The sequence below is a fragment of the Ciconia boyciana genome, chromosome 1 (assembly GCF_034638445.1).
Source record: "Ciconia boyciana chromosome 1, ASM3463844v1, whole genome shotgun sequence".
NCBI classification, from domain to species: Eukaryota; Metazoa; Chordata; class Aves; order Ciconiiformes; family Ciconiidae; genus Ciconia; species Ciconia boyciana.
The window spans coordinates 47274901-47302217 of NC_132934.1; the positions used below are offsets into that span (position 1 = coordinate 47274901).

The following is a 27317-nucleotide window of genomic DNA, read 5'->3' on the forward strand; positions in this document are numbered from 1 at the left end:
TTGCATAAATCCCAGATAATCAATTAGTATTGATTAAAGTAGTGAAAGGAAGACAATGACGCTTTTTTAAATACTGTGATGTAAGACCAATCACTTTCAACCTTGCAGTAACTATTGTTATCATGACTTTCAGAGAATAGAAATTTAGAATTAAAGAGATCATTACAAATCGAAGTGAACTTCTAAAGCAAGGTAACAAAATCAGAAGAATACAGATAAAATCTCCCCAAACTGAGTCTCATTAATCACACCGAGTTTTATTACTGACCCTGAGAAAAGAATTAGAACATCAGAACCGTGTGTATGTGAATTTAGAAATCCTTGCCATTCTTATGTTCTCCCCTTGTGTCTTACCATTACACCCCCAAAATATGCATCTTTAGTTGTAAACTAAGGCTCTGGTAGCTATGCTAATCATAACTCAGCACAAACACATGCAGACTCCAATTTGGAAATAACTGAACACAAAATAAGTTTAAGCATCTAAGTTGGTTTCCCTGAACTCAACAGAGACGGAACTAGAACCATGGTGCAAAAAGTTGCAAATGTGTTTACACTTCTGCAAAAATTGAAGATTTGTGGTTTCTAAGCACGAACTCTAGTGCAGGCATAATCCTTCTTAAATCCCACTGATACTGCATGAAGTATAACCCAGGCATTTCAATTTTACACGTTAATTATAAGTTGTAATCCTTTGAGTACAATTGAGTTTAGCAAAAATCATACATGCATAACACTCAAAAAAATTACCAGAGAAAGGCAGATCTTGAATATTCTTTTTTTTTTTTTTTTGGTCAAATGCAATAACAAAGAATTACTGTAAAATGCTCCATTACTCCAGAATAATGACTACGTATCATGGTACTTGCATATATACTTAGGGAAAACAGCTAATTCCTAAATGTCACACTGGTTATTCAATAAGAATTTAAGAGCTCATTTAAAAAACAGAAACAAAAAACAAAAGACCCCAAGTGCTCAATAGGTTAGGACTTCTGAAAAATCAGTTGATTAATCTTTATGAAGAATTTTATTCTTAGATCTAGATCAAGTAAAAAAATACATGTATTCTGTTAAATATTACTTATTATCTAAGTACTCAGCAGTCAGGAAAGAGCAGTGCTCTGCTGCATCAGGGGTTAACTCTTAGAAAATATATTATTATTTCCTTCATAGAGTTACATAATGTTAAAGCGGCTTATTATATTTTTTAATTTCTACCCTTCCTGTCACAGGTGTATCACAGGATATGAAATCCGAATTTGCATCCCTTGCAGCTGTCCTGAAGATTTTCAGACACCTAACTTTCATATTTTATGCCGATGTTCTATCTCAAAAAGAGGAATTGCTACAAGACAATCAGAGCTACATGAACAGGCTACACCTCACATAATTTTAGCCATTAAAAAAAAAAAAACCCAAACCAAACAGACATCTTGTTTAAGACCCTTTCCACATTCAACAGGGAAAAATATGTTCCTCTAGAGGGTAACTGTACTGATTTTTAACATAATAAACTTTTCATCATAAATTAAGATTTCATTGGCCTACTTAGGAATAATTTGTAGTAATTTGCAATGTATCTTCATTCTCTCCTTTTGCTTTGTTTCCCTGATCTGTGAGATAGGCTGGAATGGAAGGCATTCTGGAAGAGCTCAGAAGGACTAACCGTATAGAAACTTGTAACAGAAATGCTCCATTAAAATTTAAGTTCTAGGATCTTCCTGCTCGTGGCATTCAAGAAAAGGTTTTACTTGCAGATATTAATGTGTCTATGCATGGAAGTACACTCTGGAATACAGTGATTTACTTCACTGTAAAATGTCAGCACTGAAAATTTTCATGTCAGAAAACAAGACTTCATACTCTCAAAAAAAATTCTGGCTTATTGTTCTAGTTAAAAAAAGAAAAGTTGTGCAACTCACCAGTAAGAATTTCCTTCCTGACTTTGAAGGTATCAACAATGGGTGTGATTATGCCTTCAATGGTTCCAAACATACTTCCAAGTCCCAAATTTACCAACATGAGGAAGAACATGACTGACCAGAAGGGAGAAGCAGGGAAGTGGGTCATTGCTTCTGTAAAGGCAATAAAAGCTAAACCAGTTCCTTGAACCGCCTGTCAGTGAGAAAAAACCCACATTATTATTCATGGACAGTGGTTTTTTTCTAGTGTGACAGTCTGACTTCATGTTCATGCAATGCCATTGATTAAATCTTGAAGTTAAAGTGGGAAGCTGCTATCTAATATGTGATCCTTCCAAATCTGCAAACTTAATACTATTTACTGAAATACTGGATTTGGCTGAGAATCTGTTATGTTGATTGATATTAACAACACACTTCTTACTCTCTTTCATTGATAATTTTGCATGAGAGCTATTATACAGGACTGCTACAAAATACACTCTGTTCTCTCCAGTAAATATATAAAGGACTTCATTTCTATACCTATTTGTTTCAAATTTAAATGGCAGGAATAGTATAGAAACTTTTGAAGTCTAAGTCACCGATTTGACATTTTAGTTTCAGATACTGGTGCAACTATAGAGGTCAGTGTTTAAAACTGGAAGTCCCTCTGAAAAAGCTAGAAAAATTTCTCTTTTACAGATCTGGCTTACTCTAAAGATTTCAAAACAGAATGACATTCATTACGCAATTATATAATAAGTAAAGAATAACTTTTTTACTTTCTAGTGAAGTAATGTTTGTATTTAATAATGCAAATAATAATCTTAATATTTAATAATAATCTTAACATGAGAAGACATCAATTTGAGATATTTAATAGGTACACCAGTGTTTAGTCTTTGGAAAAATCCTCACGTTCAACTGTTCTAAAAAACAGAACTTTAAAACCTCCTGAGGAGAGCAATATAATGATCAGAATGCATTATAAAAGAGTGAAGACTATATTAAGATATCAGACCCAAAAATCCTCAGGTGAGCTGGAATGTGACCCTGCACAGAACCATGTTTTCATATGGATCTCTAGAGGTGCACTGCTCATAGGTACACTGTACTGATACTCTGTGTATGTATACTTGACCGTTTATTTCAGGCTTACAAATACTCATTCATTCATAATCTCTGTATTTAAGATTTACTTATTACTCTCACCTTGTTAAGTTCATCTTCAATTTGACAAGATTTCAGACCAAGAGAATCAAACTCTTCTTCTTTAACTTTCTGAATAATGTCATAAACTAAATTGTAATCTTCTGCTGTAATGCTTGAAAAATTGATATGATGTGGGATCATATCCTGGCTCAGATTGCCTATTTTCAACAGTTTTAAAATCTTCTCTGAATTTCTGTAAAACACAATGAAACAGAGAAATCAAACTCGATGATCTGTGTTAATTCATAAATGAAATATACCATAAAAATAATTTAAAAAATAAATGGATATTCATACTGGATAACACATTTTTCATTTATGATATTGGCTTTGAAACCCAGAACTGCAAACACCACCAAAGTTGCCAGCACAGAAGTGAAAAAATTGATGAAGGACACCAGTACAGCATCAAAATGGCAGTTGTTGTCTCTCTTGTTGTAGCTTGAAAAGGCAATGACTCCACCAAATCCAAGCCCTAAGGCAAAGAACACCTGAGTAGCAGCTTCTCTCCAGACCTTGGGCTCCAGCATTATTTCAAGCTGTTTGAAATTAGATATAATATATGTCAGCTATAAAATGCATTTCTATTATATGAAAAGACAACAGAAAAAAACAGGAAGACAACCTACATCACAAAATGCTAATACTCCACTACAACTGTATTTTCATTATGATACAATGAAAGCTGAATGTGACACCTAAAGTTGAGCTAACTTATTCTGGTGGATGGCCAGAATTTCTATTGATTTTATATGATATAATCCTTAAAGAGAAACAGAGTATGTTGCAAACAACGAGACACTACTGGAGCTGTATGATTATTGAACTAGCAGGCAGTTATACCGTGAAATAAGAGAGAACATCCATCTTTTTTTTTTTTACAATATTTACTGTCTTTTTTTTTACAGTACATGTACTACCAGTTGTTAGAATTAAAATTTATTTTGGGGCAATCAACCCTCTTATAAATGCAGTAAGTATGTTGAAAGCTGTTTTGTTGTTACTTTTCAAAAAAAAAAAAAGTGACCATGAGACACACACGCTTATATGGAATTCTATTACACGCAAATATGTAAACCAAAATGCAACATATGAAATAAATGCTGGCCACCACAACCTGTATAGTCCACGAGTCAAATCTCCCTTAAGCTAGATGCCTCAAGCTTACCCTAAGTTAAATGGGTCATGTATCTGAGGGACAACTAAGCCTTTTATCAAAAAATTGAACTGTATTGCTCTTTCAGATGACCATACTTCAAGAAATATCTTTGTTAAAGTTATGAGTCATCATCTGTCTCAGATCCTTCTAGATACTGAATCATAAAAGAGTACATGTGAAATTTAAACACTAGATTTTCTCAAGTTGATTCAGGGCCTCCATTCATTTAACAGTGAAAGACCTTACTTCTGTGAATGTTTTGGGGTTTTTTGCTGTTTTTTTTAAACCCTAGACTTATTGAAAATAGTAAAACTAAAAAGCATCAGCATAGATGCCAGCATCAGAAGACTGACTGTCTTACTCTGAGGGAAAAAAAGTCTGCTATTGTTATGATAACATTTTGAAAACTTTTTCAGTTTCCCAGAGAAGTATAGCATTTATTATAGATAGCTAGAAGACACCTTCTTTATTCTTTTGCATATAGCTAAAATAAAGCATATTGGAAAAAAAGGTGTTTATGAGAATAAACTTGTTCCTGACTTACAATTTTTGTTATCATTACAATGCACAAGTAGCTATTGCACATAGTTCAATCTGCCTGTATCACACAGTCATGCTAGAGCTTTTCCACTAGAGGGAGCTCGAGGAATAATCTTAATTTTACCAAATCTGTAACTGGTTTAAGTATCGAAACACTTCTTGCTTTCTGCAATATATCATTTGGTATCATCAAAGGCAGTACGTTCTCAGATACACATTGCCTAGCATTTCAAAATAAACTTGTAATTGATTTGCTATTATAAGATCTTTTCTGTGAAATTTTGGGGGGTCTGTATTTAAGCTTCATACAGTCCTACAGTTTCACTGTAGTAGTTGACCTCAGTGGGCTTTTCATATACCTTTCTTTAGGCTTCTCATTAAGGTTATTATTTAGAATTTCTGCTTTGTTCATCAGCCATGCCAAAGAAAGAAATTCTCCCCTTCTTCATTAGCCCTGTGCTCTCACACCTGCACCAATGTGCGCAGTCCTCTGCTGTGCTGACACAACTCTTCTGTGGGAGTGTGTTGTGATCATCTGTGGTCACAATGTGGTCGTTTGCTGAACTAATCCAGGCTGAAAAGATGTTTCTCCCTCCCCCCTCACCTCTATCTACCTGGATTATTTTCAACCTAGATCAGTTTAGCAATTATTTTTACAGTCTGCCTGCCCAAATAAACTGTTAGCACAATGGAGCAAATGGAAACAACAACAGATGGGCAAGTCTGAATTCCTCCTGCAGGTAGTTTCATACAAACCTACAGTCCAAATTAGTGCTCAAGTACAGAAACAATCAGAGATTATAATGAAAGTACTTTTGAAGGTTTATATTGACATATGCTGTATGTGACATATAGGCCTCCTAACCTCAAATTTAAGCCACAACTTAAATTTTGCGATATAGAACTGGAAACCAGTAGAAGAAATTAAAAACAATTTTTCTTTCAAGATTGTTTATCTGAACACTTGAAACAACTGTATCATTAAGTTATAACATAACTATAAAGTAAGCACCAGCTGCGACTTATTTGAGGTCTAACTCATGAAAGATGAAATAGTGAAGACTGAAGAGGTGCTGGTATTCAAGGGGAGTTTCAGTGTTTACTTTCCCCCAGTATCTAGTGGTACTTATCTAGTTAAAGAAAGCATTAATACTGTGGTTGAGAAACCACACTATAACTTCAAGGGGCCTGTATTCCATCTCTGCCATAGACTTCCTCTTCATCAATAAGCATCGCACTTCTCTGTTCCTCAGATCTCCCAAATTTGCCTGAACAGCCTGCAAGTTCCTGCAGAACCACAACTAAAGCGGCAACAGTGAGTGAAGCGGAGCATGACTGCGTATCGCAATGCAAGAAATAACAACGTGATAGCTAACAAAGGTCATTTTTATAGGATGACAGTTCTCCACAGACTCAAAACACCTGGAATCAAAATAACTGACAACACTCCTGTCATCTGCAATTAGCCACTATGTGCATTGATTTTAATGATCTTATTATTTAGCTTTCATTTTTGAAACATCAGTCATGTTCTGCTCAACTGTATTATGAAATGCACTTGTTGGAAAGCTCATTTCATAATACAGTAATACAACATGAAGCCCAGCATTATGCATTCCTGAGCAAGTATGGCTCTGACTAACTCAAACATGCTGTTCCTGTAGTATAGTTGCAAGTATTTGAGATGGGTGTGGGTAGAATTTAGATCTTTAGGCTAAACAGTGATTTGTAACATCCCTTCTCACCTCCAGAGTTATAAAATTTAAAGTTCTGCAAGACACATTCCCAGTAAAAATGCTGAGGTAAAAAATGTATGCTTAGACCTGGTGCTATCTTGGCATGACAACCATACAGAACATGGTAAGGAAAGCTGAGTGGTGAGTACTTACACTACTTTTACAAGATGAGCAGAGCATTAAAGACAGGTCTCCTGTACTTTTGGGCTACTATGGAGACAGCACTAATTTATTTCTAAAAAGGGACAAATCTATCCCCTTTCAAAAGGGACAAGTTCATTATGTAAATCCATGACAGCATTCAAGGTAAGGCATTTCACTATGACAACCCAGAAGTAGGTATTTCAATCCTAGAGAATGGCAAGATTTCAGATTCACTTCTCTTTTCAGTATTTGGAGATTTCTAAACATTCTAAATCTTGGAAACAGCACTTTCAGTTGCTTAGCTTTGTAAAGGCATCTAACTCTGTGAACTTGTCACCTAAGGGACGTAACTCTACACAGACCCTTGGAACACTTACAGCCTTTGGACCTTAGGGCTTTGATATTGTATCACTGAGGTCAACAACAGGTTTGCAATTTAACCAAACAGGAAAATGGTCATATGTTCTATGAAGACAATAAGCTTAAATGAGAGCATTCATAAATGGTCAAATTGCCACTGAAACTTTAATACACTGCAAACAGAAATTAAGCACATACCTTAGGTGTGAACATGTGACGAATTCCATCCACTGACCCATTAAGGAGCAGTCCTCTGATCAGAAAGCATAAAAGTACCACATAAGGAAAAAGGGAACTAAAATACATGATCTGAAAAACATTAAAAAGAAATTTAACATGAAATCCACGGACTTTATTTTCAATAGCTTCTTTGTTACTCAGTATATGACTGAATTGATAATCATACGCTCTAAGAAATATGCAGAACACTTCCCATTCCCCTTGCCTCTGCAGAAGAAAGCAAAATCACATGACTGTAAAATAAATTCTGTACTGTATTAAAACAATACGGTTGCCATTGTGTCGACTAACTGATAACAAACTGCTGAGCTTCCAGGGAAATTCATTATGAATTCAATGAGATTATGATGATAAGGACAGAAGTAGACTGTTTTAGAAATACTTCACAAATGCCCTTTGATTCAAGTACATAGTATGGTTAAGATATGCAGCATGAACAGAAACTCATTCTGTCTTTAGAAGGACAGAAGACAGAGTCAGTGGAAAGTATATAACCAATGGATTCAAACCACCAAGTAATTCTTACCGCCAAAACAGAAGAAAAGCTGGGGATATTCTCTGATCCACAGAAATTATTTAAGATCTAGTAGGTTTGAGTTGTAAAAACTAGAAAGCAATATTGCACTGACTACTGGACAAACAAAATTCCACGGAGTTGTCAGAATCCTGAAGTGCAACGCTGCACAGCTTTCCACGCTGAAGCAGCATGCTTTTGCTACTGCATTTGAGAAGCCCAACACTTTTGGGCTTCTGTATCACTTAAACACTTGTGTAACAGAGTACCTTTCTGACACTCTGACTCATTTATCTAATACAAATAGTAAATAAAAAATTAGTCAAATACAATCTTTTGTTCTCCCTCATGAATGAAAACAAATCTATTCTGTGCTTTAAAGTTTAGTAGAACAATTCTCTCGCTCAACTTACTAGTTGTTTCTTTAACTGAAATACACTAAAGAGGTCACAGAAATTTCCACCTCAGTGCCAAACTTTTTAATCACAAAGAATTTTGCTATTAGAACAGATTCTTTTTAATCTGAAAGTTCCATTGAGATCAACAGAGCTAGTAAATCATTCACTAGCCAATCCAGCTGGCTGCATGGAAAGGAAAGAACACAAGGTGACAGACTCAGATGCAAAGGGATGGTTCATCATTAGTCAGAAGAAACAATCCAGAATCCTGAAAAGCATCTGTGTTAATGACAGAAGCATGGATACCAATGACAGTAACAATAAAAAGCAAAATGCCAAGGAATTTTGAGGACCTAAGTGCACTGCAATCATACTGTGAGTATATATGGAAACCTAATTCCTTAGACATTCAGAAACATGCAGACTTCTGCTGCATTAACAATTCAACAAAGCTGAGGTACAGTTACTTGCAACAGTTACGTTCATGAGAACAGCAATGATTCTTCTTCAGATCTCCATTCCCACTAAATTACTACCATTCCCACTAAAATTACTACAATTTTAATGCTTAACTACGAACATTCCTCTGCTTGAGATTATGCAAATACTGGGGTGAGTCACAGCTTCTAACCTGCTCCTACAGATTTCATGAGAGGGTGCGGTGAACAAAAATGTCCTGAAATGTTTCAAAGTAAAACACTGTCATTTAGGTAAACAGTATACTCACTTTGCCTGAAGACTGAATGCCTTTGATCATGGCTAGGCATACCATGACCCAGGCAGCCAGCAAGCAGATAGTCATCTTCCAATTTAAACCCCCGCTCTCTGACAGAGAGCTGGAAATATTCAGGGCTTCTCTGTACCAGTAATAAGTGGTTGCAGAACTTTTTTCACACTCTGGCTCCACAACTGTCAAGAGATGTTAGCGAGTAAAGAATGGGTTCAGGACAGAAGTATTTTCCCAACATTTCGTAACAATGTTCTACCAATTCCCAATATTTGCAATTGAGTTATCATCATTTACTGAGAAACTAAACTCACAAAGAGTCTTTCTTAAGACATTCGCTAAAAGAAGTCACTGCTATGAGTGAAAGGTTCTGGAAAAATCTTTGTAAAACAACCTTTTCGGATAATGTATTCCTCTGCATATGGTCAATCCGAGTCCTAGGCAAAATTTAATTTTCACTTAAATACTAAATAGTAGGCAGGTCTAGATGAAGACATACATTTATTTCATTTATCACACATAAGATTAGATTACCTACATGTGATACTGTGACTTACATACTATGAAAAGTATCTCTCTGAAATTGAACACTGAATTATATTAATTTTGAAAATATATGGAAAACAAATTCTCAATTGTGTCTGCTTTGATATGCCACTCAAATCAACAGGCACTTAATTACTATTAGAAAAGATAAAATAACATAATGATACCAAAGTGATGAGAAAAGGAAAAAATGGCTCCTACACAGCTATGTTAAATGAAAATCACTATGTGTATTCCAGAAGTAATTCTTTTATTATACTGTAATTCGGCTTTACTCACATTACCAAACAGTTTAAGAAATTGTGTGTATCTAGACATATAACACAAATAAATAGAATTCTTCAAATAAAATATGTACTTAACTTTTTTATAAATTATTTATATCTGACATTCTCTATTTATATCTGAGTATCTCTAAGCTAGGTCCTGAGTGAAGGTTAATTAAAAGAAGGGAAAAATATACTGATTTTAAGAAACCTAACACATGTGTCAGATCTTCACTGAAATAAACTGTCAAAAATGATAGGATATTATCAAATACAATACTTTTCTGTGTTTAAGCTTAGTTCAGATGACCTCTGCTGAAGTTAGGCTGACACACTATATCTTAATATTTAGGCAGGATAAGAGTATGTAAACAGAAAAACACTGTGGCTTGATTAATGGACAATAGCTTGTGGAATACAGTCAATTTGACTGTGTGCCAACATTCACAAATACTGATTATTTTAAACAACTGCAGCAAGCAACTCTGGCAAACACACTATAAAAACATTGTAAAACTTTTCAAATGTCCCTGGTTATGTTCCTTATTAAAGGGGTAAAAAACAACAAAAGGTAATTAAAGAAAATGTAAGATCTTAAATAAAAATAAATTAAAAGAAATATTTCATATTTCAAGAGCAAGGATAATGCAAAGTGCCTAACTATTATGAGATAACCAAAACCAAGGGATAAGGAACTTTTAATGTTGTTGTATAATATGTCCAATTTGAGACCATCTCATTATAGCAACAAACCAATGACCAATTATCTAATTTCCATTAGTTTACAAAGCAAACAATGCTTTTATCACACGCATTTCATTGATGCTTACAGTTTTCCATCTTCTGCTTTGTTAGTAATGCAACACTTTTTGCTTTGTCACCAGGAAGTATCCTACTAATTGAAATGTAGAAATCTTTCTTCTATCTTTGTTTTTCACCAAATAAGCATAAAGAGCAGAAAAAAAGTAATCAGAATTTTTTTTTTCTGCAACACACTAAATAGCACTCTCCTAATTTCATTAATCTTTAAAATGCTGTTGGCAGTGATGTTCCTTTCCAAATACAGTATATCTATCTTAGATTAGGTTTCTTTATTGTATTTTTTCCAAGTAATGTGACATCTTATTAAGATACAAAACCAGATTTTGCATACAACACTTTTTCCCACAAATGTCTCCTTGAATTGTATTTTTTCTCCTTTTTGTTTGAAAATCTCAAATTTTATATATTGTATATGATTTTTAAGAACCTTAATGTAGACTTACAGGTATGAGATATATTTTTAACTAAAGGACACTGGTCCCATGGTAATGGATGCTGAAAAGATTGGGAAAAGTAAAACAGACTCCATCCAATAATGACATTGTAGTACAGGGCCACAAAGAAACATACCTAGAAAAAATAAAAAATATTTTAAAAGTTACATTTATTAACTACATTTGTAAATTAAAAAATAAAAACCCCTACTGAACTTCTGCATAGTTCTGCATATCAGCCATTGAACCTAATTTTAACTAAAATAAGTCAGAATAAGAACTGAATGGCTCACCCCATTAAAGTACCTGGCATTTTCTAAATTTTCACTTTTCTCTGTATTTATCATGTAACACCTATATTTTTACAGGCTTTTTTTCTCCAGAAGACTACTCTGTTCTCTAGTTCCTAATTTCAAAAGAACACAAAATACAAGTTGACTGGTTTTACAGACACTTCTATATAAACGTTTTTTAATGTACTAATTTACTATCTTCCAAAACAGTGTAAACTGACCTTGAAGCCCAGCTACAAATCAGTGGCCTTTTCCTGTAGCAAAATAGAAAGTCTAAATCATACAGACCGAAAGCAAATCACACAATTAATATTAAAAACTTACTACGCAGCTTGCAAATCCAATTCCTCCAAGTTTAGGGCTGATATAATTCCACACACCAATACTCCCTCGGCGGATCCTCTGCCCCACGGCAAGCTCCAAGAAAAAGAGTGGAATCCCTATTATCAGTAGCAAGATTAAGTATGGCACAAGATAGGCACCTAGGAAAGGAACAAAGTATAAATCTGAGTGAGAGGGAGAAGAGTCAGAACTTACCACAACAAACGTGAAACCTAATAGCTTCAAGTTTGAATTAGTGTCATTCACTGCAAAGCTTTTTTGATCACATGCAAAGAGTAATTTTACCTGAATCTTGACCATACATCTTGTACGATATGAAAAGCCCAGAGACATCAAATTTCTAAATCACTGTAACATTTTGAGGGAAAACTTACTGAAAGTGAGTTATTATCTAATCTAGTTGTTCGCTTGTGCAAAATTTTGGGCATTTGATCAAACTTTTTAGAAATATAGTGATGCAATCAGGAGCTGAACCAACATTTCTTAAAAAACTCTACATCTGGACTTTTAACAGAGCAGCATGACTGAATTTATAAAGGAAATGCAGAAATACTGCACGTAAAACATTCTGAATTTCATCCAATCTTAAGCAGCTTCAGAAGACCATACTGTTGATTTCTCCATGTGCACCTCAGATGCTCTGAAAGGGGATTTCACAATGTACAGAATAATGATTCTGTCCAGCTAAGTAAGAAAACTGTGTCAGCCCATTTCTACCAGGCTCCAGACAGAGACTAGAGACATGAGGTGGAAATGAAATGGAGTATTTTAGATCCAGATCTTGCAGTATTCACAAATTCTCATTAAAGACATATTTGAAAATGCAACCGTTACTTCACCTTTAGAGACATATATATATATGTGTGTAAAACAATTCCTTTTTTCAAGGTCTTGTTCCCAGGAAGTGGTCATATACAATTCTAACTTCAGGATGTATCTCCATTTATTTCCGTGAAACTAATTGCAAGCAAATACATTCATACACTAAGTGCACTGACAAGTTCAGACCTAACTTCCTCCTTGCTGTTGAGGAGTATTTAGTACTAGAGCTAACAAAACATTTAGGCATCAGCAATTAGCAACGTGGCACCTAATTTGCAAATGCGTGGCTCTACGCTGCAATATAGTGTACTGTGCCGGCCATCTAATTCAGAGGGCCTAGGACTTTTGATTGCAACCACTGTAAGGCTAAAGAAAAGCACTTGAGAGATGCAGACTGCATGTTGGAACAAGCTACAAAGCAAAGATCTAAAGACCTCAGAAGCTTAGACTAAGAGTTTCTAAATGCTCTAATCAGTCTATTCATCTGTGTGATGAGAGAGAAGCTGAGCAAAGTTCAGAAACCAATTTGGGATTTATCCTCAGCTCCAGCTAACTCCTACTTCAAGTTTCTTCATCCAGTATCAACTTTCTAGGGCTTTTTTAGGAGTCTATCAAAATGCACTGTCATTTGCGTATCCTTAGTAGGCAGTTTATCTCATGGAATACAGTTCATTTTAGAAAAGTTAAACTTTCCTAAGCTGTGCAGGAGGCCTCAGATTTTCTGGTACCATCCACTCCTATTTAGGTCCACTTGCTATTTTGCTCTTTATGAAATACGCACAAATTGGACATCACCTTCTATTACAAAGATCTTACAAAGATACTAAGCATGGAGTAACTACAGTCTGGAGTCTAAGAAGAGTAAGAAAAAAGACAGAAGAAAGAAAATCTGAGAAAAACTACTGGTGGACCAGACAAAGAATATTGATCTTATTTACCTCACAGTCTATAGGCTACTGTTAGCAATGAAACAGCTCCTTGTGTTTTATTTTTATGACATGATAATATGATATGCAATGATATTGTTTGAGCAGCATTTGGTCAAAGCCTATGCCACGCTCTGAACAATGTACTGGTTTTGAGGTTACAATATTCCCTCACAGAGCCAAACATCATGGACTATCTACCCATTTCAGCACAGTATAGACTTAATTCTATACAGTTCTAACACAGTATAGATTATTTCTACTGAGGTAGCAGCTACATTCCCAATCAGTACTTTGGTGTCTCTTGTGGTTCATCTTGTACGTGCACATAACAGAAAGAATGCAAAGGACTTACTTTCTACTATGAAAAGAGAGACAACAGAGACAGAAGGAAATAAACATGAGGAAAACTGAGGAAGAGAGTAACAACCACATTCCAAAATGAGGGGGACTATCTGTCTTAAGAATAGAGAAGACAAATAATACCGTTAAATATCCTTGATTTATCATCAATATTCTCTCAAAATTTCTGCGAGACAGAAGCATATTGTTAATTCATACCACAAATGAGAAGCTTTGGCATCACTATCTTCAAAAATTTGGTCATACAATTAATTGAAAGCCAACAGTACATAGTTTTTTAAATAGTATAACACTACTGTAAATGATACCTGAGGTCTTAATTAGACAGGTGTTGCATAGCTGAGCAGAGACAAGCCTAAACAGCTCAAAAAAATTGGGGCCTAAGTGACTTACCCTGTATCCCACTGGATGACTGTACTAGAGCAGGAACTGAACCCAGCTCTTCAGTGTCCCAGTCCACAACCTTAATCACAAGGCTGCAAAGTTAAGCACATGTTTAAAGACTGGGCTGACGTGGGTGTTTTATGGTGCAGTATCAATGTAAGTTGCAAGATTTATCAGTTAGATTCAACTAAATGACTTAAATAAATGTGGTGTTAAATCCACATTACATTATACATGACACAACCCTGTAATTCAGCATGGGTAGCCAGCAGACTTCATCTCTATACTGCAGGGCTTGTGCAGAGCAACTGAAGCGCTGGTCTTCTCATCATTCAAACCTGCTGAGCTCCCTTCTGATCTTGTGCCCCTCCCCAAAAGAAGGACACAATGGAAAATAGTGCACATAACGAGTTTCAGTGTGATATAGTTTGGACATAGCTGGATTATACAACTGTATATCACACCTGCAAAGGGCTTCTGTGCCCTATAGTCAACATGAAACCACAGCATCTCTGGACTAGTATTTTGTTTCAGCCTTCCCTTGAAGCTAGACATACTTCAAAGAACTGTAAGACATCTTCACTTCATCATAAAACAGAATCACTATGGAAACAGCTCAGCATGTCTCTTACTTGCCAGTGCACGAAAACATGGGTCCTTGGAGTTACAATATTGAATAAGGATAATTTTTGTTTTAATTAGAACAATAAACTATACATGCTGGCCTGGAACAGTATCCTACAATTAGTTATATTGTCTGCTAAATCTGCCAGCTAAGCAGCCTTCTGAATATTACAATTCTGTGTGGTTCAGGATTCCCAGGTCTCCCTTCTATTTTTTCAAAATTATTCTACTGTAAAGTCACTTTTTTCATATTTTGGCCTTAAACACTAGCTTTCATATTAAAAAACTCATCTCAACTTCATAAGAAAAAAAAAAATCTAAAAAAATATACCTCATCCTTCTTCACTAGAATGAATGACAAAGATACAAAAGATTTCACAAACTGGTGAATGTTAATACTGTGCACAGCACTGCTCTGATTTCTTAATTTTTTTATTTAACTAAGCACTGAAGTGGAATAAGTGGTAAATTGCCTCTCGATATTACGATATGTACTACATTTGGCAACATTACTGATAGGAATGGAATATTAACATTGGTTTTGATTTAAGTTCTTATAAATGCTCAGGGGGCAAATAACAAAAAATGACATGATTCATAGTGATTAGAGAGCTGGAAAATAATTTCAGAAGCAATAATGCAAGACAACATAACTATTACCATCTTGATATTACAGAAGAACTTTTCTTCTCCTAGCCATTCTTGATGTAACCTGAAAAATCTAACAACTTTCCAGATTTGTTTCAACTGCTGCTGTGCTAGTTTTTAATCAAGTGTCTAGTGCCTGATTTAATTCTTATTCAATGAAGGTGAGCTTTACCACTGTCTTGAGGAGACATCCCAGTTCTTATAGCTTACTGGACACTTACTAATAGAAAGCTAGCGAGAAGCTGATATTCAGATGAAGAGCAATGATTTTCAATGTCGAATGTTAATAATTTCTAAGTATGACAAGTGGGCAACAAAACACTATAGGTTTACAGTCTACTAAGGTCCTATAAGTGAAATTATTTACCATTACAAAATACAAACTGCTTTTATCAGGAAAACTCTGATAAAAGGTTTTATCTGTAGGGTTGTAGTCTATCCTACTGACAGGATAGTCTTCCTGTCACTAGTCTTTCACAATTTAAATATGTTCAAGTGTGCCTATTTACAAAACTGTCCTTAAAGGATGAAAATCCCCTTAGCCAATAATCTTTAATGAAGAATTACACTTGCAAAATAAAAAGACATTTTCAGCACACTGAAGTACAACTAAATTTCGAGTCTGACAATATAGTTTAAATCAGAACTCACAAAATTATATTGAAGTCATCAGTGAATTCAAGGCACTGATTATAAATTATTGATCAAAAGCAAAATAACAAAGCCACTGAATCCATACTCAGTTTTGGAATACAAAGGAATACTTGCTTTGCTCCCATTCCACTTGTATTAGACAATCAGACTGTTGCTTCTAATGACTACTCAGTCTTTAACACTTTACATATTATTTCCTCAGCACTTCTCAACAATAGCTGCTTTGCCTTTTATAAGACCACAGAACTTAACTGATCCATCTGCTAGTATTTCAGTATAAAATCCAGACTACTTAACTGTAAAAACTCATGTGACTCCACCCATGTCAATCTTTTCAAAACATAATGGCAAGATAATCTGCTACAGATTTCCCTATGCTGCTCACAGGTTTTATCTGTTTATCATTGTTTACTAGTTCTTTTGACTTTTTACGTCACAGAGATATTAAAGACTGATCTTAAAAATAAAAAAATCTGGAAAATTAAGTTAATGCTCATGAAAATGCAGCACAAATCTTTGGGAGTGCAGTACTTTGTAGACTCCCAGTAACACCTGCAACACTAGAAGCACCTCTTAGATAACTATGTTCACTTGACTTCATGATAAAACTCACTCAAATATCACTTAGTCTGGCAGAACAACTAATTTAGTTTGCTTTTGTTACTTCTAATATGTGAAAGTACCATTTGGCTTCTGCTAATCCTAAAGGCAAACGGCAACCAAACAGAATAAACTATAAATATTTCCTTTGTTTAAAAAACTGAAAGGTGTGCAAGCTATTCACCAGATGACAGCAATTAGCATCAGCAGGAAAACATAGGTCTAGTTTGTCACTATTTATTAGCCTCATGGCAAGACTGGGTAGACATGAGTGGTTTATTTTTAAGGCTCACTATCAATCATAGGAAACTGAGGCAGCTTTGAACCTACTGCATGGTAACATAGGTTATGAAATTGTTATATAGGAACTGTGCCCATCTGAACAAACACACATATTTGTCTTCATATAGTAAAGGAATAATAAACTGTATAGTGTAAAAATGATAAATATAAAAAAACCTTTAAAGTCAACAAAATGAGCACCCTGCAGTGCTCTCAGTCTCCTCCCAGCCTTTTTCTTTCTCTTGTTATTTCCTGCATTACAGCTACATCCCAAATGTGGATCGAGGTTCATCCCAGCTGCGTACTAGCCTCTTCTCTCACCTCTCACGACAAACTTTTTTGTGGGAAAGAGCCAAGTGTGAAAGCCAGCAAAGAGCTACCCAGTCTAGCTGTAACTTAAATGAGCATAAAAAATACAATATATTACTCTAAACATTTATGAGTTTATATGAATTAAAGCAACAGGAAGAACTGTTAAAGGACCACAAGAAAGAAAGCAAAGGCAGTTGTTTTGGCAGTACAGACCAGACCTGGAAATAGAGATTGGAAAGATACCTATGGGCGTCCAAGTATCAGTGCAGTGTAGCGATACACAAGTTACCTTTAAAGATGGCACCGCAGATCCCTCACTGAAGCAGTACAGAGCTCTGAAGTCAGGAGTGTTGGCATACCACAGGCCATAGCCATAACCAAACCCAATCTCTCTAGAAAACAGGGCGGTAAACACCCAATTTTTTCTCCACAGAACCCTCTAATAATATACATCTATTTGGGCTAACTGTTCTGCATCTTTTCTATGTTTCTTTTGCTGCTTTTGTTGTTTATGTCACAGAAGTTTAAAAAAAAAAGACAAAATTGAAGATTACTACGTGGTTAGGATTTGCCTTCTCTTTTACTGTTGGTTTTGGAACACCTAATGTTGGAAGAAACCTGTGAAGAAAACTAATGAGTAACTGGTTTTTTACTTCTTTTTGTTTTAGACTTGGAGTAGATATATTGGCTTACCATTTTTCAATATACTCCCCTTGCCTGATGGTATTTGCCAGATATAAGTTGCTTAAACATAGGGAAGAAAATGAAAAAAGTTTGGACAAGACTGAAGGTGGAGACCTAGCCATATGCTCCACTGAAACAGTTCCAATGAAAATCCACAGAAAGGCTGTTTACCTTATACTCAGAGACTTTTATAGTAAAGCTTTCTCAGCAAAAGACTACAGAACAGTTCTGACACTGATATTTAGAATGGATTGCATAAAAACACTCTAATTTTACATAGAATGAAACATATATGAAATAGTATGTGTAGCAGAAAACTGGAACCTCATATAAAATGTGTGTACGGTTTTTTTACCATGCCTTTGAACTTTTCCCTCCCTTCTCCTATTATTTTACACACATGTGAGAATTATCTGTCCATCTGCACACACGTATACAGGCACCAATGTACTTTACATATTTCAATGTTTTGTGTCATCTTCTCTATCTTGCATTATGGTTAACTTGAAAACCAAGAAAGCTTTAGCTCTAAAGATCACTTGCTTTTCTCTGTTGTTCTGAACGTTGCAATTCGCTAAAATGGTGCAAAATTATTGTTAAAAGCCAAATACATCCTTGCCTCAGCCACATGCAGAAAACATTATGTCTCCACAGACTATGTTATAAATCCAAGTTCCTGCAAGCACAGCACAGGGGAAAACATTTAATTTCAACCTGAAATGACTCCGTATTTATTTTTTCAGGTTTGATTAATGAAGTGCCATAATCTCTGAAGGTTGGTAGGGCTTTTTTCTAAAATGTGAAATTATTAATTACTTTAATACATTTATATTTTATCTGAATTAAATTTACACTCACTGGCAGAGTAACTTTAAAAGTGCCTGACGGTATGAATCCACCAGTCTAAGGAACATACCAACAGATCTTTTCTGTTGGTTTGAAGGAGAATCCAATGGGCTTGCAAAATTAGTCACTAATTATGTTAAACACAGACTTTCAAAAGGGGCACAACTACACAAAACAAACCACTGTAATGCATTATCCTTGAGACTATATCTTGACACCATACTTACGATGAAATGATACAGAATATAAACATTTTAATAGCAACATCTTTAACTACAAATCAGTTTGTTTTAAAAATTGTTCATTAACAAATATATTAATTTTTTCAACTAGTAGTGATATGTGATCAATTCTATACTGTGTTTAGCAGACTAGACAAGATTGCCATCCACTGAAAAGCTATGGTTTTTGAAGAACTACCTTCAATGTGTTTTCTCAGTTAGTATCACAGTTACACATGAAGAAAACTTTAGATTCCACACAAATCATTAAATCAAACATTTAATGACTTTCTCTCCAGAATAAAGGAGGGAAAAAAAAGGAAGATAAATGAGAGTGAAAAAAATCTTGTAACTAGATATAAAAGAATTTAGACTTTATTGTGGAGATGGAATATTTGAAAGTATAAGCTCCATTTTTACAGCTTGAACTGCATGAGAGAAAACAAATAAAGTACAAAATCGTATTCTGATTATATTCTAGGCTCATTTCATCAGTTCACTCCCCAATTACATCAGTTTTACCATTCAACTTTTAAAATCCAGCATGAATAAAATGTTGTTCTTTATTTTCTATTCTGTAGTGTAGATTCACTTTTTGTATCATAAAAAGTGACCGGTTTGTTTTGAATTCAGCTAAGTAATTAGCTACAATAGGATGTGCATTAATGTAGTATAGTAGGGTACAGTATAGCATAGGATAAAACACTAATCCTGCATTCAAAAAGGAAAGTTTCCAGCCTCATACTTCATACTACATTCAAGACCATAGATGGGCAGCTAATAAATAAACAGCTTGATGCTACTGCTCTAAGTGAAAGGTAACTTGTTATTTAGGAACATAGTTAGCCATATAACAGCACAAAATAGATGTATTCCCTTAATGTACTTGTTATGATTTAAATTATTCATTATCAGTAAAAAAATCCTTTTCACTCCTACAGTATTTTGTTGTTCTTGCAGAAAGTAAATTATGATCAAATGGCTTAGGAGCCAAAGGCAATTAAAAAGTAAAGGTGTGAAGCTTAGTACCGCTAAATACTAAAGACCGAATATTGCTTCAGTCTTTAAAGTGGATGCAGATTTAATACCTTGATTTATTGTCTAAGTACTATAAAGAACACTTTAGCACAACAATAATCAGGTCCTAAATAATGTAACCCCTCCATGAAGATGTGTTTTGCTTCACCACTAGTTTGACCACTAGTTAAGGTCATATCAAGAACTTTCTCTCCCAAAACGAGGAAATTGAATCTTAGAAGAATCTGCTACTTACTTTAACAGATGTGTGTCTCTAAATAAAGAGAATATGGGGTTTTCCTCATAGGCTCTGGCAGAAATTAAAAGAAAAACCTGACATAGTGGAGGAGGTTTTACTGTGGATATCTCTGCTAACCTTGAAATCTGAAAGGTTAGCTTCATCATTTAGCTACGACTAGCTATCACAAGACTTACCTCCACCATTTTTCTGACACAGATATGGGAATCGCCACACATTGCCCAATCCCACAGAAAATCCAACTTGTGCCAGAATATATTGAAGTTTGCTGTTCCAAGCAGGTCTTTCATCTTCTACATCTGAGCCTTCTTCAACATCTACATCTTTTTCTTCTTGATCATCAACCATAAGTTCACTCTTCTTAAAGGCATCATCTGAAGAGTCTTCATTAGAGAGAAGGTCCTTAACTGACTCAATGACCTCATCATCTAGTTCTCTTTTCACTACCTTGCTGTTCTTAGGCATTTGTAATGTGAGAAAAACAGTAAGGAAGTCAAGGTCAGCCAAGACAGATGGACAAGCGCTGAAGAAAGCTCTCCCTCTGCTTGGCCAAAAATACTGAAGAAATAGACTGAAGATGGTGCCTGATGAGTCCTTGATACCAGGAAATCAAGAGTAAGAACTTCTGTTTCTGAACTTTTGTTCTACTGAAAGTATCTGTGAAAACAATAAAAAAGGATATTATACTATTATGCAGGAGAAACTTAATTCAGAAATCGTATGCTTTGGTTTACCCGTTTCTGCTTATCTCAATGATTTGACAAAAGGAGAAAAAGAGAAGAAAGGTTAAATGACTTCCAAATTATAGGAATTAAGTCCACTTTTTGGTCTTAAATATTTACGTAGAATATATTTCTTTCACTTGCTGAGGGGGTTTTTTTGTTTTGTTTTTTTATTTCCTAAAGACTGATAGGCTAATTGCTCATATTTTGACAGCATAAGACGACTCTTCTTAGCAGGCATAATGGGGTATGCACTTTACATAAAATTTAGGAGCCCAATTCCATTACTTCCTGACTTAACAGCTGTACTTGAATTTATTAAAAATATATTTTAAGCAAGGTAGATTTTTTCAGACCATTTCTGAAAGTCATAGAGCAATTAAGATTTTGATATATACAATGCACCTAGTGCTTCAAAAGCAAGGGTTACTTACTTTCCTGTATTCTTCATCAAGGAATATATAACCACAATCATTTTTTCAAAGGAGAGATGCTAATCTTTTATGAACTTTGATGCTTTAGATAGTTTCTTAGAAACAGGAAATAATTAAACATACCTGAAACATCTGAAAAGCTGTAATCAAATACGTTTTAAAAGCCTGCTGTTTAAACATGTATGTACAGACACAAAAATGCCTCCATTTGCATACGTGTTTTTCTTTTAAGACAATGAATCATTTAAAAAGCCAGATCAACTTGCTTGCAGCTGCCATACTGAAGGTAACTGTAAGATTTTGGGGAGGAATGTTTTTTGAGAAATTCTTCACTAATCGCATGGGACAAAACTAGTACATGCAAAGCCATCTGCACAATTAGTAGTCTTAAAAGGGATTTAGATTATGTGTTAAGCTTCATGAAAACCTTAAAGAGGGAATACACAAGGAGTCTAATCAAGAACTGCTAACTGATGAGAATCAGAAATTACTGCAGGATACACAAGACCTTTCAGCTTTTGCTTATGGACCTGCTGCAACATCTGGTCCATAGGACAAAGGCTGTATCATGTTCTGATGAACTCGCACGTAGACGAAAACTACAAGGTATTACTGGACTGTTAGCACAATAACTGAGAGATCAAGCACCTCATGGCTGCTTCAGTGACAGACCAGAAGGAAAGACGTTAAGCCACTGGAAGCCAGCCCACAGCTTATCAAGATGAGACTTCACAACAACAGAACTAAAACCTCTGTCACAAGTACTATCACCAGCTTTGTGGCCGACAGGACAATTACCTTTTTCAATAGTTTCCAAGGATTTCAAAGTTGAACTTCACTCCAGTTGCCTACTAAACTCCATTCTAACCTCCTTCCATTCATTCCCTAGACTCCCATCGCTGCCTTCTCACTTTCCCTCTCCCTCCTGTTACTGCCTCCTCTCAGCAACTCCAGCCCTGGCAGTCAGCCCAAATTTTTTAAGCACAGTAGAGCCTACTGGCTTGTGATCTGCTTCATGCTCACCACTGACACTGGAAGGGTTCAGGGTCCTATAAACCTTCCTTCTGGCATGTGGTGGAACTAGTACCAGGCTTTGTTTTGTCTGATAGCGGTTCTTATAAAAAAATTAAGTATATGAGCTATACACAGAACAGTATAATGGGGAGAGTTGTTAAGACAACAGAGAAATCCTAATACTGTATGCTGTACATCTGGGCTAAATGAATGTCTGCTCAGGCCTCTTTTTATCTGTTTTGTCTTTTAGGTTGTAAACTCTTCAGAGGACTACATCGTCTTCTACTCCATGTATGGTTCAGTAGCTCTTACCTATGGCTGAGATATCTAGGCAGAACCAGAATGCAAACACCAATAATACATTAAGTTGAAGCATTTAAGCAGTCCTAATGGAGCTTTTGGACTATAAGCCACAGCACCTGGTACTTCAACCAATACTTTTAGTCACATTTCAAACTTTTCTTTTCCTTTTGTTCCACTGATGTAAATTAGAGCAGGTTCTCAGTTCCAGTAATTAGTAATAAGTTCAGGGAGTGCGTTAAAATGAAACAATTTTCTCTCTGTATTTAATATAACGGCTGCACAAGTGAAACTACATTAGTATTTGTCTGTAGGTCTGAAATCCTTCTCTAACCGTACTAAGCAAAAGATATTTTCAGTCAAAAAGGCACAAGCCATCTATAAGTATTTATTTAAATGTTTTAAAAGGTCATATCTGTATTAATTATTTTCGATATAGTAACTTGCAGGGCACCAATATGATTTATCTGGAGCTCTCACAGATGAGTCAATTCCAACAGAAATTGCATCATTCTGTCCTGTCATGCATTAAACATTCCATTACTACACTTCAGAATAAACTGGGCTTGATACTTTTATTCCTAGCACAGTATCATATTAATTTCCCTTTCATTAACCTTCCATTAAGCAGGATGTTATCAATAGTGCTATCACTGTACAGACTTGCAATACTTGCAGGGCTTGAGAAAATGTGGGACACATGCTCAGCAGTCTGGTGCTTGGTCTAACAGTACTGGTTTTCTAATTGAATATGTATCATTGGCCAGCCTGCATCAAGGATGCAGGATAGTCCTTCAGGATACATCACAAATCCACAGGTGGTCTCCGACTGCCAGATTTAACAGCTTGTTCTCTATACTAAAGGGGTCAGCACTAAACCACACGAGGAGTCCTACCTCACCGGACATTAGGTGCAAATGTTCAAAACATGGTCCCAACTGGTTTGTGCAAGGAGCCTGCCGTTCTGTGCTCGGCACTCCCAGAACACGCTCTAAGACACACACAGAAGCCTCACTCTTTGATCCAAATCACAACCGCACAGAAGGCAGGCACCAAACTACTCGGCCCAAGCTAGGTCTAGATATGAGTGCTTCCTAGTGAAGACTAAATAGGGAGATACCTAGTGAAGTTACTCACCAGCACAGTTTGGCTAAACATAAACCACTGAACAAGTTCTTTTTTTATATCACAGTATTGAACTTTAGCACTCCTACCTATAAAATGGTATTTTAGGTTCCCACATCATTTGGGTCTAGTCCAGTATTTAAGTTCTTCATTAGCATCAAATAGTAATTAGGAAATATCATGCCAAATTCTGTTAAACTGCTCTTCCAGTTAGTTCCACTACCAGCTACCTTCTACACAGCCTTGTGCAGTAATACAGCATTATGTGATAGAACTGTTTCTCCTAAGTATCACTAAAAAAATCTACACAACAAACCACCATGTTTACTAATGAACTACAGAATTCAGTATCATAAACTTAGCCATTACTGGGATCATTTTAAACTCGAAGTCCTAAATCTTGTCACATATTTTAAAATATTACTATACTATACTATTACCAACACCTTGGACTAAAAGTAAAACGTCTAAAATATAACTTAGCCTTATTAATGCTGTTTGTTTGGGGGTTGGTGGGGTTTTTCTTCCCCCTATCTTAGATCTAGGTCATGGAATTTGATCAACTGATTTAATTCTGGTTTCCAGGCAGTTTCACTCATCCTTTTCGTAACTAAAATGATGTCAAGTGTCAGATGAAAACACTGAAGGGAAATTTTTATTATCACATTTACTAGAGAATATAATACTTCTCTGGACTTTTCCACAACTGCAATGAACAAATAAAGATGGTATCCCTTTTCTTATATAAAATCCCCTTTAAAAAAAACTAAAATTAATCTTAAACTGACCTCACAAGTCTGTATTGTTTGAGGGAATTTAACAGAATGGAAATCGCTGAACAGTACATGGTTCAGTTAGAAGAACATTTAGAAAATTATTCTGTCACTGAATTAACAGTTATCAATAATCTGAGTTAGCATAAACAAACTTTTGGAAACAACTTTCTAAATCAAACAAATCAGCTAGATTGTTATGATGTATTACTAACATTGTCCTTGATATCTTAAAATCTCTATTTCTTTCTCATACTGAAAGACAAAACAGTGTCTTTTTTGACATATCAAGCAAACTGCAGACCCAAAGTTTCCTTCTCAGAACACAGTGGGAATTTTGTTATTTTCTTCTACGGAAGAAGAATCAAGCCTTAATGCATCAGCATGCAGAAGTAAAGTAACCTGATTAGACTGCCACATTATTAGCAGATTAAGCAATAATAATCCCTTGCGACAGGGAATTCAGACCCAAATTAGCTCCCTGGGAGATCTGGGCTTGCTATAGAACTTTACTTCAGCTTCAGGCCCACATTCAGAAATGCTGGCACAGGGAGATAAGACCTGTAAAGCCTCCGCTGACCAAACTGCATGCGTTTGCAGTAAGACTCAAAGGAACTTCATTAGTCAAAGCACCAAAAGACACATTGAAAAATTTCACTGCGTACCCTTTTCTCCCAATCTTTCTTATACATAATGCCTCGTAAGGGAGTTTTACTAGTTCTGTCCAACACTGCCTGCTCCTCTTCACCCTTACACTGGTAATGAATTTTACGTCGGGCTCCCTTTCAACGCATCTCTATTAGACAGATCTGCATGCCAATATACAGACACTATTAGACCACCACTGTACCTCTAGTTCTCTCAACTGCGTAGTACCAGTAAACAATTAAAAGTTATGAGGCTGGAGATTTTCACAACGTGTATGGAAAAATAGGCACAAAAAAATCTCACTTGCTTACAAATTTGAAAGTATAATGAGTACAACTGCCCCACGTTCTTGCAATTACAGCACAAGTCTCTATAAAAAGCCATTTGTAAAGCAATTTCATGTTTAAAACATCCCACAATACTATTGCAACAATTAATATTACTAAATATTAAAGAACTTTTAGCAATGCTTTTCTGACATAAATTAAAACATGATTATTTTTACATTGTGTTCCTTTTTAAAACCAGCACTCCTCTCTGAAAAGGAAAGCCCAATAAACCCTCCATTCTTTTCTAACACTGTGTACTTCATTTCTTTTATTATCTTATTTTTACATCTGATGAAAACACAGCAATTCAGCAAAATTATCTACGTTCAGATTTTAACACATTACAAATAATCCCCAAATCTTCTTTGACTGAAAATGGTTTCAATCAATCATGTGAACTGGAAGGAAAGGAAAGGGGAAAGAAATTAAAATAGTGTGTTCATACTTTCATAAAAGACTATCAAGAAAGTCCAGACAGAAAATAACTTTCTAGAAGGCTACTGTAACATCATAAAAAATAGAAAAAGGAAAGAATGGATACCTTTTTAAGTTCAAAGTTTGCCATTAAAGGGAGAAAAAGATTAACGTTCTGTTCTTCAGAGCTCTGCGTTCTTCTCCGATGAAGCAGTCAACATACCAGCATGTTGCTGTGGGGGTAGCAAAATGCGATATAAAGCTTCAACCAGTTCACATTACTATAATCTCAGCTTTGAAGGTAGATTGTGATAGCACAGTGTACCAGTCCAGTCCCACAAGCTTACATCTTACGCTCCTGTTCACAAAACCTCCACTTTGACTCCCAGTGAAGAAACCAGTATGATTCAGCAGAGGACGCAGAACTAAAGGTCAGGATTCTCACCATGGCAGATGTTCATAAAAGATCTTGACTGATATTCATGCCAAAGGTTTCAGTCTGTATGAAATCACTGGATGAGAATTATATGCAAAAGTGAAGAAGAGGAGCTTTTGCACCTTGAAGGAAACCTATAAAATGCATCTCAAATCTGAGTCTATGAGCTAGGAAGAAGAAAGCATGATGGGAACAACCAGTATAGAAAATGGAAAACCAAAGTTTTAGGAGCAAAGCACTGCTGTGAGTCTGCAAAAAGGAATCAGGCCACTGGTGCAGACAGGATGGTGGGAATAGCTAATGACCATCATATTTGCGTGAGAAAGAGAGAAAGACGACTGCGGGAGCAAACCAGGTTTCGTGGGAGTACTGTGATTGTGAAGAATGGCTATCGCTGGGGGAATCTGTGTACAGATAATTATTTCAGCATGAGTTACACTGTGTTACAGTACTCATTGCACAGACTGAATTATTGCTGCAATGCAGCATTGTGTTCTTTGGCGGAAATAAGAATATGCACCATAGCCTTTTTGCCTAGTCAAGTCCATTTTTATCTACTGAAGCAGCCATTATGCTGCTCTTCAGCGTGAACTACATGATCTAGCATTTTGCCCTAGCTAGTTTAATACAGCCTGTCAGTAACAGATATAGATTCAATAGGTACTTAACTCAGTCATAATGGAAGATAATTATATTCTATACAATGAAACTTACATTTCTCTGCATTCTTCAGTGATGTTATGTGAGACATGCTAATGCATGTTACACATACTACATTACATTGTAAAAAAATAAGAGCTCTTTGGGCCACGGGAGACTTGAAAGCATTAGAAAACGTGA

General features: G+C 35.6%; 1 protein-coding gene across 4 annotated transcripts in view; it reads right to left on the minus strand.

Moving 5' to 3' along the window:
• SLC6A15 (solute carrier family 6 member 15) overlaps positions 1 to 27317 on the minus strand; it is a 38946-nt gene that overhangs the window by 6675 nt on the left and 4954 nt on the right. For 2 of the 4 annotated variants that reach the window (XM_072864598.1, XM_072864614.1), the window contains exons 2-9: positions 20459 to 20939; positions 11623 to 11780; positions 11015 to 11141; positions 8938 to 9119; positions 7257 to 7367; positions 3417 to 3658; positions 3120 to 3312; positions 1926 to 2118 (exon numbers count right to left, since the gene is read on the minus strand). In XM_072864598.1, the coding sequence (XP_072720699.1) occupies positions 1926 to 2118; positions 3120 to 3312; positions 3417 to 3658; positions 7257 to 7367; positions 8938 to 9119; positions 11015 to 11141; positions 11623 to 11780; positions 20459 to 20747 (1495 nt within the window). In that variant the 5' untranslated portion in view covers positions 20748 to 20939. Of the gene's footprint in view, positions 1 to 1925; positions 2119 to 3119; positions 3313 to 3416; positions 3659 to 7256; positions 7368 to 8937; positions 9120 to 11014; positions 11142 to 11622; positions 11781 to 20458; positions 20940 to 26168; positions 26275 to 27317 lie in introns of all 4 variants that reach the window. The other 2 variants (XM_072864607.1, XM_072864624.1) reach the window with 2 other exon arrangements.